The 16,265-nt window shown below is 42.9% G+C and overlaps 1 protein-coding gene across 10 annotated transcripts in view; it reads right to left on the bottom strand.

Moving 5' to 3' along the window:
- The window catches only part of NIN (ninein), a 114,298-nt gene that overhangs the window by 65,563 nt on the left and 32,470 nt on the right, over positions 1 to 16,265 (bottom strand). For 9 of the 10 annotated variants that reach the window (XM_055289392.2, XM_063644571.1, XM_063644572.1 and 6 more), the window contains one exon: positions 7,549 to 7,718. The exons of the other annotated variant lie outside the window; for it this stretch is intronic. In XM_055289392.2, the coding sequence (XP_055145367.1) occupies positions 7,549 to 7,718 (170 nt within the window). The remainder of the gene's footprint in view (positions 1 to 7,548; positions 7,719 to 16,265) is intronic. 10 annotated transcript variants of the gene reach the window in all.

Genomic DNA, 16,265 nt, shown 5'->3' with positions numbered 1-16,265 from the left:
GGCCCGAGCCTCCTGGGTCTCCAGCTTCCAGCCCCAACGCCGGGCCAGCATCTGCAGCCTGTGGTCCTGGTGTGGCCCCTGCCCACAATAGCCCAGCCGCCACCCCCACCAGCCATCTGCTCCAGCGCAGACCTTTGCGCCCCGCAGAATGTACGGCTAATTAAAACCATTACGGGGGCAGACACGGGGCATTCTTTCCCAGCAGAGGTTGCTGAGCTGATCTCAGCAGCCTCAGAGCCTGGAGTAGAGTTGTTGTTATTGTTGTTTGTTTTTTTTTTTTTTTTGGAAAGGAAAAAGCCCTGTAAACCCAGAGAGAAGAGGAAGGAAATGTGCTAGAGTAACATAGCTCCCCAAACAAACTGAGCTGTAGCGTGCATTTAGAAGAGCAGCACATTGAGCTAAGCACAGGAAGTCTGAAAAAACCAGAAATCAGTTTAAGGAGAGTGCTCATGAAAGAAACTTTAAGACTCTTAAAAAATACAGCATCTATGGCATATTTCACTAACAGTCCTGAGTATTTATAAAGTCTGTGCTCTGAGCTGGGTAGTGGAAGCTGAGTGCGCCCGGCAGGGCTGGCTATTGTTTCTGCAGGGACACACTTCCTGGAACTGTGGTTCATTTTCCACTATGCCACCTTTGAAGGCAAAGGCAATGGAGAGTCTGACAGCCCAGCTCCCAATCTCTCCATTCTGAACTCCGGGACAAGCTCCTAAGGCCAGGGTTGTCACGACCAGAATGCAAATCAGTGCCTTTATCTTTAAAGGCAATTAAGTGCTACAAGTGCATGCGGGGGATAACAGGAATTAATATGATTTTTAAATGCACACACATTTAGATGAGTCCTACTACAAATTCACACACATTTAGATGAGTCCTGCTACACTGAAGGCTAAACAAGCCTTTGGTACTGCTGGTCCAAGGAAATGCTGAATTTAAGAGTTTGGGCCTTAAGCCTCTTCTCCTACAAAGGTTGGGGACTAGTTTTGGTTCACTGGATTTTAAAGTCCCTAAAGGAAAGAGATTTAAAAAAAAAATACCTTTTCTGCTCCTCAGAGCTGCTAAGTAATGAATACTACTTTTCTGTTGGAAAATATTTAATGATATGTAGGACAGAAAATGTTACTGTCATCACGAACATTAATTCTTGATTTCTTGTCTGTTTTAGTTTCTAGTTAGAAGATAAATATTAGAAATTGTTGATCTGGAAGGAGGTGGCAGTGGGGTCTGGTCTCTGAGACAATTCCCGCTGGGATCAAGTCAGGAAGGCTCACCAGGACACTAAAGCCTAAAAGTATGTGTCAGAAAAAGAGACATTTTATAAGCTTTGAAGGAGCTTCTTTCTATCACTTTCAAGTGATCTACAATTGCATCTTGAATGAATGTTTCATCTCTGGGAATAGCCGGATGATCTGATAAGACTTAAGACAATGAAGGAAAAGACTGGAATTCCATTAAAAAAAAAAAAAAAAAGTCCATCCTGAAGACATCATAGCCTTTGGTAGAATAAATGGCATCAGCAATAAAACTACTTGCTTTGTCAAAGACTGGAACAGAAAATTTAACAAGGGAGTAACAGGAAAATAGGTGCATTTCAGCTACAAAAGATGTTAGCAGAACTTCTCTTGGTTATTAAGTTTACTGCAGAATTAAATATTGACTCTGTATGATGTAAATGAATAATTCATAAACTGCAAAGTTATGCATACATGAAAATGAACATAAGGGAAAAGATAAGTCAGTTTCACACTTCTTGAAGAAGTTTCATTTTATGTAGGGTAGTAAAATCAGTTTGTCTTTTTTTAAGCTTTTTAACAACCACCTCCCCATCCTCCTACCCTCATAGTCCCAACACAAAGACTGGATTTGCTTGTAGCGCAGTAATCGGCTTTAACTTTTCTCTCAAGTCCTCACTTAAACCACACTGTGCAAGCCAATGGTTTTGGCTTACACTACCATTGTCTACAGTTGGAAAAATGACTGTATAACACGCCTTGCTGTTGATAAGAATCTTACTAGACCCGATTTATTCCCTGTGGAGGAAAACAGTTAACAAGGTGTACCCTGTTTTCAACCAGGGCAGAAAGCAAAGTGGTCCTGCCCCAATTGTATTAATTGCACAACCTTTTCTACCAGGCCTGAGTAATCGAGAACAGAATTGAGAATTAGTTTAGTTTTGTTTTGTTTTCCCTTCCACCTGCCCTCAGAAGAAACACGAGCATAAAATTCAAGGTCAGTTCAGTAGCTATTAATATACAAGGGAAAAAACGTACTCTTCTTACTCTCGCTTGTTTCTTAATAAAGTAAAGCAAAAACAGTGACAACCAAAATCTCATTAATCACACCTTAGGTTGGAATCAAGAAGGTGCCCTTTGTTAGTCTGGATTAATTCAGAATAGAAATGGCCAACTGAATTGACTTAAGCGAAAATGATCCCATAAAAAAAGAAAAATCACCACTTTCTTTTCAATATCACCCAAGATGAGAGGTCAGACTCCCAAGGGATCCATTTGCCAGATAAACACGTGAAACTGGAAGTCGAACACTCATGGTAGCCTGATGGTGGGACCTACCTGTCACTTATGAATTAGCACATTCTGCTTCGGGATTTCCAAGTGAAATTCTGAAATGCGTATTTTAGTGCTGAAAATTTAGCTAGGTTACAGTAGCCTTTCCCCACAGAGTAGCTTTATTGCCTTGTAAACTAAACTTGGTAGAAGAGACATGCTTAGTAGCTAGGTTATATATTTTCTGTTTCAGCAGGACAGAATCAAAGTGTCTGATAGAAGCATGGGGTGGCGGAAGAGATTTCCATCCGATAAGACTTAAGACAATAAAGAAAAAGACTGGAATTCCATTTAAAAAAAAGTCTATCCTGAAGACATTATAGATGTAAACATGTAAAATGTTTACAATTTATGTTGGGGCTTTAACATATATGAACTAAAACAAAAGTAAAATATGATCAAAAGCAACTCGTAACAAGATTTATTTTCACACATTCTACTCAGGAGAGGAGGCCAAGGTGGCAGAACATTTGCTACCCCCTAGTGCCAACATGGGCTCTCCCACCCGTGCCACCACATCACAGTGGGCACTCTGAATAGGCACCAGATGAGCTCCAAGTCGCTTGTAAGTCATGAAGCCTGAAGCTTCACAGGAGACTCACATTAAATATAAATTAAGTTGCTTCAAAGCAATCTCTATAATAGCCTCCCTCTCACATGCCTGTGTTTCTAGATGTTTTCTTCTTGAGTGGGAGATGAGGAGTGGAGTTGTAAGTAGACTGCAGTGAATGATTCTCAGTAATCACTGATGATGACCCACAATTTGGGTTATGTTTATGGGCAATAGGAGAAGGCCCTCCAAATAAGGATGCAGAGAAAACTGTGAACCACTAACCCAAGAGCCTAGGAATGAATTCTGGCTGACCTGTAGCAACCTCCCCTACTATGAAATCACCTTAGAGGGCAAAAGAGGAGAAAGTATTATTTGATCTTTTCAGATGACTGTCTGCTCACTAATCCCTACAGGATGAGTCTCTAGAAGCCAGCCCCCTTGGGGACAGTTTTTATAGGAGTTGTGACACTGTTCCATTCCACCGCCCACTCCTCCACAATCCTCAGAAAAATACAATTATTCTTTTATGCAACCCAGAGCTAAAATTAGTCTTCTGTTGAGTAGCAACAGTCAGATTTCCCTCTCTTTAACTTCGGATGATGGGTTTAGGCCCTTTTATTGTCTTCATCACAAAAAGAAAAAGTCATTTGAGGAAAAATCAGACATGTCTGAGAGCAGGGGAAACTGAAGTCCAAAGGTGAGCTGAGAATCCCTCCTTTCCTTAAGCCGGGATCCAGAAGTCAAAGGAAAACTGCAATCAAAACAAGGAAGGCCTGGCTTCAGCTCCCCATCTTATTACTCCTTATGAAATAGTCACATCAGGGGAGACTTGGCCCCAGTCCCTCTTTCCACATTGCCTGGTGGCCCTGAGATTAAGTATGAGCCCAAGGAATAAATTCCCAACATCCCCAGAGAGAGGAGACAGAAGGGCTTCCAGCAACCAAAAGGGAGAAAAAAGCAGCCAGCAGTACAATAAAGAACTGTCAGAGGCCGGGCACGGTGGCTCATGCCTGTAATCCCAGCACTTTGGGAGACCGAGGCAGGTGGATCATGAGGTCAGGAGTTCAACAGCCTGGCCAAGATGGTGAAAGCCGTCTCTACTAGAAATACAAAAATTAGCCAGGCATGGTGGCACGTGCCTGTAACCCAGCTAGCAGGGAGGCTGAGGCAGAGAATTGCTTGAACCTGGGAAGCGGAGCTTGCAGTGAGCCGAGATTGCGCCACTGCACTCCAGCCTGGGTAACACAGCAAGACTCCATCTCAAGAAAAAAGCAAAACAAAACAAACAAAAAACAAGATTTGTCAGATTCAGAACTCATTATAAGAGGAAGAAATCAATCCCACACATCATTGAGAATTTTTTTCCTCCCTACACTCTGCAGCTGGGGGCCACTCTAGAACAGGGAAGATCAATGGGTCTCCTAAGAGATCTGCACAGCTTCTGTAGAAGGGACAGAGGTTTCCAGAGCAAGCTTGTACTGCCCATTGCATGAACTTCTGTAGGCCAACAGAATGGCCCTCAACTGCTAAGCCTAATATGGAAAATGACCAGAAACAGGAATGCTGTCTTGCCATAATAGTAGGTAACAAGACTGATGCATTGACAAGGCTGTACCACAAGATTCCTGCATACACAGGTGTGAAGGCAGCAAGTGTGACCCATAACCACAGCTGCTGTGCAAAGCTGGGCTTTGCCTTTTTTAACTGCCAACAGGAACATCAAAAATGTCTTGTGTGAAGCTATTAATTTTTTTTTTGGAGAGAAGGTCTTGCTCTGTCACCCAGGCTGGAGTGCAGTGGCACAATCTCGGCTCACTGCAACCTCTGTCTCCCGGGTTCAAGCAATCCTTCCACCTCAGCCTCCCCAGTAGCTGGGACCAAAGGGCATGCACCACGATGCTCAGTTTTTTTTTTTGAGTTTCGTAGAAACAAGGTCTCATTATGTCGTCCAGGATGGTCTTGAACTCCCGAGCTCAAGTGATCCTCCTGCCTCAGCCTCCCAAAGTGCTGGTAGGCATGAGCCACCATGCCCAGCACTGAAACTTAATTTTTTAAAGAGGTGAAGTGATTTGAAAACTGACAGGCACAATTCAGCTTACAAAATACTTTATTTTTAGGCAAGAAAGCAGTTGGATGAGCTTTGGTTTGAGTCCACTTTTGGTAATAAAAAAAGGTGTGGTACAAAGGTGTTATCTTGTATTCCTACAGGCATTGCTCTCGTGTGGGATATAACAGAATAGCAAAGTCGAGTCAGTTGGAGTCCTCGCTGAGAACAGAAATCCAGAGAAATGACCCTCTCCGGGTCTCTATTTGCAGTTCTGTTGATGGAGGGTGGTGAATGCTACTGATTCTGTGTATAGCATCAAGAGGTCATATCTAAGGGGTTTCTGGAGGAGTTAAGGGAAGTTGTAAGTACATCAAGGGTGAAATGATACTCCCAAAATATCATTTTACTAAGACATAAGCCACAAGATTTTGCCCAGGCTCAGGCCTCAACTCTTATCTTTATTTATACATGAAATCAAAGTCTCACTTTAAAAATAGTAAATCTCCCTGGGCACCAGTAGATAACATATAACAAGGATATAAGAAACATGTTGCCAGCAACAAAGTCAGCTCTGCCCAACAGCTTTCTGCGTATTCCTAGATGAGGACTAGAAACTCATGTCAAAAAATAAGTAAGCATTTACTTTCTCAGTACCAGATAATACCTCGGGGACTGAAATAGTTGGGGAAATGAGATATTAAACTTAAAAGTGTTTTCCAAATAACAAACACTTACCTGCTCAAGTACTGAGATATTTCCCCATTTTTTTTCATAAAGAAGTACATTCCGCATCACTCAGGGTTATAGAACAGACTTTATGATACCCTTCCTGACAATAAGAAAACTATTATGAACACTGTACTAACTGAAGTATGTAAATTACTTGCATCCCTGAGATTGTATATGTAAAATTTTTGTGCATGTGAGTATATGCGTTTTACTGGGGAAAGACCCCATCTCAATTCGCAAAGCGACCCAAGAAAGGAGAAGGACTCCTGAAACTGTTCTCAGCTTTTTCTGCTTTTGGCTTTTTCTATTTTCAGCTGTCACTTCTCATCCACACTACTCTTATACCACTTTTGTGGGTTTTTTTTTTTCTCTCTCTTCTCTCTTTTAGTTGCTTTTCTACCTCTCTTCTCAATAACATTTCTGCCACTGCTGCTTCACTTGTGGTGAAGGACAAGTGTCATTTGTTTTTTTAAAAAAATGATGCAGACCTCTGATCAGCAGACTGGTCATGTGTCCTTATAAATTTCCGTATTTATTGCCAACACTTGGGCTCAACACTTGGGCTCTTTTTTGTTATTTGTGGATTTTGGGGTATTCTGGAAAGTTGAGGAGGACACCGGATGTCTGATTGCTGGGGCCATTATTGGGAGCAAGCTTCCTGTAGATTTCAGTAAGCTGAACATGGATGTTAGACTGCAATGAACACACAGGTGCACGCACACACACACGCACACGCACACACACATGCACGCACACACACGCGCACACACACACACACACACAGAGTCCACTGGTAATCTATAGACCACTTTCAGAAAGTTGAGGCGCTTTGTTTCTTTTCCAATTTATATTAGTATCTGAAATATCTGTAGCCCCAGTCTGAGCTGGGATTTGCAAGGAATATTTACAGCTTGCTCAGCATGGCATTTTCAATCATGTTCTATAAACGGGATGCTGGTAAATGAGCCATAAAGAAAGAATAAAGAAAATGTTACTGAACCTCCTTTATTGGTAGATTATGGCAATATGCAAAATGAAAAGATGGGGGATGAGGGAGGCTGGCGACACTCCGCATGCTGGACAACGAGACAGGCCTGGGTGCAAGGAATCCAGCAGGAAGAACCATGGCAACTGCTGGGCACTGGAAAGCGCCCCAGGCTCAGTATCTTGAGGCAAAAACTAAGTGTTCTAACTGCTTTATCACACTACAAAAGATAAGATGCAGGCTCTCAAAATGCCTGAACATGTTGGTTTCATTTCCTGCTATAGATGCTGTTTTATAGTTTGGGGCAAGGGAGGGGGAGGAGCTGGTTCGCCTTTTAAATAACTAAAAATGATCATGCTAGAGAGGAGAGAGATATTCAAGAATTAGAAGTGGGAGACCTCAGATGATGTGGAAATACCTGAACTCTAAATGTGTACATGACGCATGCACAGAAATGTCAGCTCTCCAAAAGCTGAAAGGAGGTAAAAACATTCAAAAGATAGAAACATTATATATGTCCAAAAGGCAAGTAATAAGATTAGCAAGGAGTTGGTAACTGAGAAAAGCCCACATCGTGCCATCAACCCCCTCAGCTCTCCTGTCTCTGTGCTGCACTGACGTGGGGCTCCACACTCGTGATCCAGATGAACGTGCATGCCCAACTCCTTACCTCACTGCAGTCACTGGCTGGGGTGTGTGAAGGCCGCGCTTCTTCATCCAGTGGCTCAATCACCGTCACTTCGGCAAACTCCTCCACGGACTCTTGGAACTCGGGCAAGGACCTTCGCCCGTAACGCTTCCCACCTCTAACATATTTGGGCTGAGCTTCTAGTGAGCAGTCTGAGCGAGGAGACAAGAGTTGAGGCCACATGACATGAGAATCTCAGTTCTTAGCTGCCACTCACAGCCATCGGACACAGCCTTTTATACCAACCTCAAAATAAACCACCGTTTGCCAATTGTGGTGGCTGTGGGTGTATATGAGCCATCAGGTCAGATGCAGAGCACGCCTTCTAATTCTGAACGATTTATGGGACCATGAGTATATATCTGCACATGACGGGAGCAATCCAACAATGGCAGCAAGGGATCTGACTTAATAGTAGAGGATTAAGGTCAGGAAAAGGTGAGGGGTCACATTTGTTCTTCTGTTTATTAAGCTGGGTTTTCCAGCAGGATGGGAAGACATCATATTAACAAAGAGACACCTTGTAGGAAGTCTTAGAAAATGGTAATACAACGGACACCAAATCAGCACTGTATACTCAGTATCCACATCAGTTAGTCTGAAACACCCTCCCCTACCTCAGTGATTCCTTTGTTAACCATTCCACTCTCTGATCTATCAGACAAGCAGGATGACAGAACAAAGAAATGGACACAACACATTCTAAGCAATTAATGACAGCTAGTTACTTATATGAAACCCGGCATCAAGATCTCATTGTAAAATTAAAAGCAGTAAAATAAAATAGCAAACGTGAAACCACAGTAAAAAAAAAAATTGTATTGTTTTATCTCTTTGTAAGCATCGGTCTTGTACAAAATAAAAAGGAATGTGCATGAGGAGAGAGTCATCTCTTGACCTTAAAGAAGGACTTCAGCATTTTGACATCACTTGCCTCAGGTTCAACATTCACCACCTCCCCCGTTACCATCACCACCACTGCTGCCATCACCACTGTCATCACCACCACCACCACCACCACCTCCACAACTACAGGCTAAGCTTCTTCTACAATTGGAGCTTTAAAGCAATAAAATAAATACTTCACTCTATTCAAATGTTATCTCAGATATAGATTTTTTAGCACCTTGTACAGCGTTAGAATAAAATGTTTCATTAAAGTACAAAAGATGACAATGCTTTGATTTCTGTTGTCTTACTGTCCACACAGACATACTGTCTCTTGAGAACAGATATGTATTCTGTTTGAACACGAGTCTTAGCAAGGTATGTCTGAACTCAGACATGTAGACTTATTTATGAGATTATGTACGCATTACAAAAACGACAATAGGTGATTAGATAAGAACTAAAAGAAGGACAGTTCCTTTATCACCACTGAAACCATGTTGGGGTTTAGCCATTACTTTACAGTTTCCCAGGGAGGACCGGCGACCCTCTTTGACTAACCACCTCCCCGCCATGTCCCTCCTCTGGGACAAGCTCAGATTTCACTGTCTTCACAAATGTAGCCAGACACATTCTGAAAATGCTCAGCAAAGCTCAGAGTGAAGTATTTATGGTAGCTATATAATTTCTAGTGATATTTATACCCAGCTTTAAAAAAGTCCCAGTCAAGTCATTTTATTAGGTCGAGTGATTCTCTTACAGGAAGTGTTTAAGCATACAAAATTTATACTGAAAATTGCATGCATATTTGAAGGTACCTTTTATCAGAAGACACTGTGTCAGCTTGTGACCATTCAGGAGCGGCCCAGACACCCGAGCTACTTGTTGGCAGCTGACACCCACAGATGCTAGTCAGATAAGAGGCAATGCAGAACCATCCTTAATTTATTACATATTCTTAAATTTTGGTGGCAGACAACAAGATACACCATTAGTGACTATAGGGGTTTGGAAAAGATTAAAAGGAACACTTAGAACCTTGGATAATGAACCACAGTATTTTCCCAGCGTAAGAACAAAGTCGTGTCCTGGGGATGGAAGTGGCGAAGGAGCTCTTAGTGCATGCTGCACTTATTCAGAGGTTAAAAATAAATAAATAAATAAAAGCAGTGGGAGAAAACAACTATCTTTTAAAAATCCATTGTGATCTAATCCCAAACCTACCGGTGGATGAAATCGTTCCCTGGTTGTTTACTACTCACTACCCCATGTAGTGCATAGGGTAGATGCAGTGGTGGATTCAAAACAGCTCTTTTTCTAAGCAATAAAAGGTAATAGATTGTGAGCCAGCAGGGACCCTGTGGAGTTTTGGTTTATTTACTCATTTATTTTTGCATTGCCAGGCATTAAATTGTTTATTTCATTATCTTATTATAATAACCAATTTGAGCAAACTTTAAGTTAATATCCTTCATAGAATGTACAAACATGATAAAGTCAATTTCGAGAGACATCTATTAAAAAACTGTGTAACCTTTTTGGAATAAAGACATTAGCACACACAAAGATAAATGGGTTAAAGTTTTCTCATCACTTTATTTTCCAAACCATGCAAGTGACCAATAACAAAGTGGACTAATCACACCATTTAAAAATAGTCACCTCTTAGAATGACACACTCACACATCCCTCTCCCATTTAGAGCATCCGCCTCATTGCACTTAACATGATACGATGGGAACAGAGACAGCAAAGGTAAGGATGTCCAGAAAGAACATTCATGGTCAACAGCCCTTGCTGGGTTAAGCACTGAAAACACTATGATTCTCCTTAACAATCTCAATCAGAGATTTAGAACTGAACAGCAGCAGTCCACCGAATCGTGGAGATTATAAGACACTCTTACCCACTCAAGTTAAAGAATGCCTTGACCCTTTCTGACCATGCCTAATGGAATAGATCCAAAACTGCAACCCTGGGGCTGCGTTTATTTATTTTATGAGCACATCCAGATGGAACCTTTATTTTTCAGGGTGTCATTCTGGAATAATCTTATCTATGTCAGATAACATGGAGGCTTTTGGTTTATTAAGAAACGAAATTATTGACATCACAGAGCTTCCACAGGTGAGAGTATATGCTCCAATCACCAGCTCCAAGAAGGGACATGAAATGCCCGGCCAATATGGCGAAACCCAGACTCCACTAAAAATACAAAAATTAGCCAGGCATGGTGGCTCGTGACTGTAGTCCCAGATACTTGGAAGGCTGAGGCAGGAGAATCACTTGAACCTAGGAGGCAGAGGCTGCAGTGAGCCGAGATTGCACTACTGCACTCCAGCCAGGGCAACAGGGCGAGACTCTGTCTCAAAAAACAGAAACAAAACAAAACAAAAAGAAACGCTATCAAAACAAAGTATAAAGGACTGCCATGTTTTCAGTGTTTCTGTGTTTGAGTTTCTTGAAAGTGTATTTATGATTCTCCCTGGATTGTCAAGCTTCTGAGTCATTTTTCCTTCTTTCTCATTTTCCATTTCTCCTAGTTGGCATCACTACAAAAATTAAAATGGGCTTCAAAGGAAAGCAGACAAGCCCAGCTTGCGTAGAGGTGTCTCAGACCCCAGCCCTGGAAAGCTTATTATGAGACACACCAATCAGAGGAAGGTGGCTTTGAGGCAGTCCAACCTGACCTAGTTTAATGATCTAGGTTTTATCCCATAAACCAAATGCTTGGTTATGAGCAGGGGACAGTAGAGAAACCTTGCTTCACCCCTCCACTGGAGTAATGTGGAAGTGAGTGACAGTCTCTACAGAGCACGTGGGAAAAACATCTGATTCAAGAGTTAAAAAGATGAAGAAAATACTATTCCTTCTGGCCTTAGAAATGACAGCTGGGTTGCTCACACGCCACATTTGTTATTTCACATCTCATCTGTCCCAAGAAGAGAAACTCCAGAGCTGTGATAACGTTCCCCTTCCAAATCAGGATAAACCACCATGCACGTGTATGATGCTGGACCAGGGATCTTGCACTCATAATAAAAAGAAAGTTAAAATATGGTGTCAGGGAGAATGACCACTCTGAGTAGATAAGCCAGCTGCAGCCAGGGGAAATAACCAATACCCACCTCATTCCTCTCCCAATTCCTTCCCAGCAGCAGTGTGGAGGGGAGAAACACAGCCTCCCCTACTCTAGGTTTCAAGCAATACAGAGTACACTTTTTAAAGCTCTCCCCTAAAACTGACCACTGCACCAGATCACCACATCTGCATCAGATGTGATACAGGTCACTGCTTAGCATGCTCAGCTTTCCTAAAACCACTGCGTGAACAGCCAAAGCCAAAGCAATGAGGACCTAAGGGAAGCTAAAATCATTATGCAAAAGCCTGAACACTATATATTCAATTGAATGCTTTCTTTGCAAAAACATAAGCTCAGGACCCGGAATGAAGTGGCAGCCATAGCTGCTTCCTGGAAGTTAAAGGAGATTCTTCAAAGATGCTCCCCAGTGTTAGCCACATTCATTTAACGCATAAGCGTATTTACCAAACACCTGCCATAGGCAAAACATTATGTTGTCCCTATTGAGGAAGAAGATGGATATTTTATCATGTTTTTTGAATCAAAAAATTCCCTGTTCCCAAAAATGACCTGAGGCCATTTCCAAGGATGAAGAAGAAAACCCTGTCCTTAGGGTGCTGGTATTCTCATTTTGGAATTGCTCGCATAGGACTTTGCTTTCTATGTCCCTTTCTGACTCGTTTAGTGAGCCTGGGAAATCATTCCCAGAGACACCACCCCCATCCAAAGAACCTCAGCACAGGAGGCCCTTCATGTTACATTGCTGCTGAACTCACAGGAGTGCTGAAATCCGTTTGAAAAGGAAAGGTAAAAAATGAAGCATGCGCAAACCTCAAGGCCAGCATCCCCAAGAAGCTTTCTTGGGAAAAGGCAGTCATGCAGCAAATGAGCCCCACCCAGCCCCATTCTACATCCCACCTCCTCGCCTATGCTGAATGCACCATCACACAGGGATTACACGTGAAAATGCAAACCCACGCCTGATTCTAAATAAGAGAAGGGAAGAGAATCCAAGGGAACACTAAGACCAAGAAAAATACAGACAGAGACCAGTGGAGACTGACACAGAGAGACAGATTTGGACAGAGACTGAGACCAAGAGAGGGAAAGAAGTGGGTGGGGAAACAGGAGATAATAGGGACCTAGAGGCCTATGGAGGGGTGCGGAAGGGGAGCAAGAGTTATAGATGTGGGAGGACCACCAGGAAGGGAAAGAGTGGAGTGGGAGACTGAGGAGGAGGTGGGGAGAGGTGAGCTGGGGTGGAGGAAAGAAGGGAATGGGGAGGGGAATGTCTCAAGGATGGGAAGGGAGAAGGGGAGGCCAAGAAAGGTTAAACATTAAAAAGGCATCAGCAAAAGCTTTCTGACATGATCTGCCATTCCTTTTGCTTCCCAGTACACTCCCTGCCTCTAGGGCCATCACCAGTAAGCAGCCGCACCACACTTCTGTGTGCACTAAGCCCTTTCCAATTAGCACCTCCCTCCCCAACTACTGCTCTCTCTTGGAACCTCCACACAAGATGCAGATGTTTAATTAGGTCTTTCAGTTCCTCCCTGAATGCAGTGACAGAATCTTAGGCGCAGTCTCCACCCAGTTCTTAGCCACCTGAATGATGCTTCTTGCTGGAACACAGGGGCTTCTGGACACAAACGTAACGGGGTGGCTTTGATTAGCCTTGCCCAGGAGGAAGCCTTCCAGGGGGAAATTACCACCCCTCCGAAGGTGCCGAAGCTGGTGGATGAGTGTGGCAAGGCAAGCCCCAGGGCTGACTGGATGGTCTAAGTCTTAATGCAATTGAAGTTCAGTCAACAGGAAAAAAACCTTTGAGTTGATAATGATTATATAATTGTTTCCCCAACCTTTTCATAGGAGGATCAACCAGCAGATCTCTGTTAGGATGCCTGCATCTATAGCCATTTTTGGGAAGAAGGGTGAGATACACTTTTTACCTAACTGAACCCTCCCCATTGTTCAAGGGGAACTCAAAACTCATTTCTTTCAAGTAATTTCTTGGCACCACTTTCATGGAACCCTTTCTCCTCTGCATTTAGTGTGATGCACACTGTCTATAGCTCCCTATTTATTTATTTATTTGAGACGGAGTCTCGCTCTGTTGCCAGGCTAGAGTGCAGTGGCACGATCTCAGCTCACTGCAAACTCCACCTCCCAGGTTCAAGCGATTCTCCTGCCTCAGCCTCCCAAGTAGCTGGGACTATAGGCACGTGCCACCACACCCAGCTAATTTTTATATTTTTAGTAGAGACGGGGTTTCACCATGTTGGCCAGATGGTCTTGATCTTTTGACCTTGTGATCCATCTGCCTCGGCCTCCCAAAGTGCTGGGATATGGCTCCCAATTTCATAATAACCATAGTCACATTTTTCTAAAAGCATTTTACATGTTAGGATTACCTACCCGGATAGACTGTAACACTTTCCATGGGAAAGAGCTGTGCTTTGGAATCAAACGGACCTGGACCTGGACACCCAGTTCATATAAGGTTGGGAGTGCCAAACCTCATGAAGACTTAGTTTCCTCATCTGGAGGGAGGGAAAACAATAGGCGCTTCATGAAGTAAGGTCAACATCAGTCTAGCAGCTCTGCCCAGGGAGCTCCAGCCACACTCTGGTCCTTCCACCGGGACTCCTGTGAAGCCAGTGGTGATCCAAAGCCATCGGGCCAGGGAGATGTGTCCAGCATCAAGCAACCATGGGAGCAGTTAGCAAGAGTCTCTCAGTCCTCAATCCTGAAGAGTTCCTCAACCTCGATTTTTGGTAACAACTAAGATTAGTGTAATGACATTATCCAGTTCGTCACCTCAGAAACGAGCTCCTCTGATCTTGTTCTTGCCCCAGTTTTCTCATTAGTCTCCTTTCCCTGCGTCAGTGAGCTGATGTGAGAGGAACACAGTGATTTTCTAGGATTCCCTGTAGAAAACCGTCATCCTCATGTCCCCTGTTTGGAAACCTTCTTATATATCCACTAAGGTTGAAATAAAATATAGACATGGCTGGGCATGGTGGCTCACGACTGTAATCCCAGCACTTTGCAAGGCTGAGCCAGGCAGAGGTCAGGAGTTTGAGACCAGCCTGGCTAACATGGTGAAACCCTGTTTCTACTAAAAATACAAAAAATTAGCTGGGTGTGGTGGTGCACGCCTGTAATCCCAGCTACTCGAGAGTCTGGGGCAGAAGAATCGCTTGAACCCAGGAGGCAGAGGTTGCAGTGAGCCGAGATTGCACCATTGCATTCCAGCTTGGGCAACAAGAGCGAAACTCCATCTCAAACAAAAAACAAAAAACAAAACCATACACACACACACACACACACACACAACTCCCAAGTAAACTGTCTCATTATCAAAATTCTCACCAGCCCTATTTATTTAATTTTAAATGACATGAGTATTTCTTGCACATATACATATTTTTAAGTTGCCTTTCACCCTTAGTACATTTACCACATAAGTATTCTTTCATAGCACAGTTTAACAGCTACTTAGTCATTGTTTACATAGAGCACAATTTGCCGATGAAGACACTGTCTAATTTCTTCACTGGCTTTATACAGTCTGAGTATCCATTATCTGAAAGTCTTGAGATCAGAAAAAGTGTTTCAGATTTCAGACTTTTTCAGATTTTAGAAAATCTGAAGTATATCAGTTGAACAACCCAAATCTCAAACTCTGAAATCTGAAATGCTCCAATGAGCATTTCTTTTGAGTATCATGTTGGTGCTTAAAAAGTTTTGGATTTTGGAACATTTCCTATTTTTGGATTAGGGATGCCCAACATATATATTTTTTCACTATTTTAAATGACTAACCTTATACACACATTTTTATGTACATCTATAATTATTTACATAGCACAAAATCTGAGAGTAGCATGGATTAGCCAAAAGCATTATTACAGTTCTTGGTGCCTATTATCTTAGGTAATCCTAGAAAGGTTCTATCATTTTACAAAACATCAGTGGGGATGGGTGTTTCCAATTTCAGGATTATAAACACAATCCTAATATCTTCTTTTGTTGTTGTAGTTGGCACTGGTGGTGGTAGTGGTTTGCTTTGCTTTTTTCTTTTTTTTTTAGACGGAGTTTCGCTCTTGTTGCCCAAGCTGGAGTGCAATGGTGCAATCTCGGCTCACTGCAACCTCCGCCTCCTGGGTTCAAACAATTCTTCTGCCTCAGCCTCCTGAGTATCTGGCATTACAAGCATGCACCACCACGCCCAGCTAATTTTTGTATTCTTTAGTAGTGACGGGGTTTCACCATGTTGGTCATGCTGGTCTTGAACTCCTGACCTCGTGATCCGGAGTGATCCCACCTCAGCCTCCCAAAGTGCGGGGATTACAGGCATGAGCCACTGTGCCTGACTGTTTTTTTTTTTTTTTTTTTTTTTGAGACAGAGTCTCGCTCTGTCACTCAGGCTGGTGTGCAGTGGTGCGATCTCAGCTCACTGCAACTTCTGCCTTCTAGGTTCAAGCGATTCTCCTGCCTCAGCCTCCCGAGTAGCTGGGATTATAGGCACTTGCCACTATGCCCAGCTAATTTTTGTATTTTTAGTAGAGATGGGGTTTCACCATGTTGGTCAGACTGATCTCAAACTCCTGACTGCAGGTGATCCACCTATCTCAGCCTCTCAAAGTCCTGGGATTATAGGCATGAGACACCGTGCCTAGCCTGTTTTGCTTTTAACTCTTCAAGAAAACTTCTGGTCCTCACTGTT

The sequence above is a fragment of the Symphalangus syndactylus genome, chromosome 8 (assembly GCF_028878055.3).
Source record: "Symphalangus syndactylus isolate Jambi chromosome 8, NHGRI_mSymSyn1-v2.1_pri, whole genome shotgun sequence".
Taxonomy (NCBI): Eukaryota; Metazoa; Chordata; class Mammalia; order Primates; family Hylobatidae; genus Symphalangus; species Symphalangus syndactylus.
This window is presented reverse-complemented; position numbering and strand designations above follow the sequence as displayed.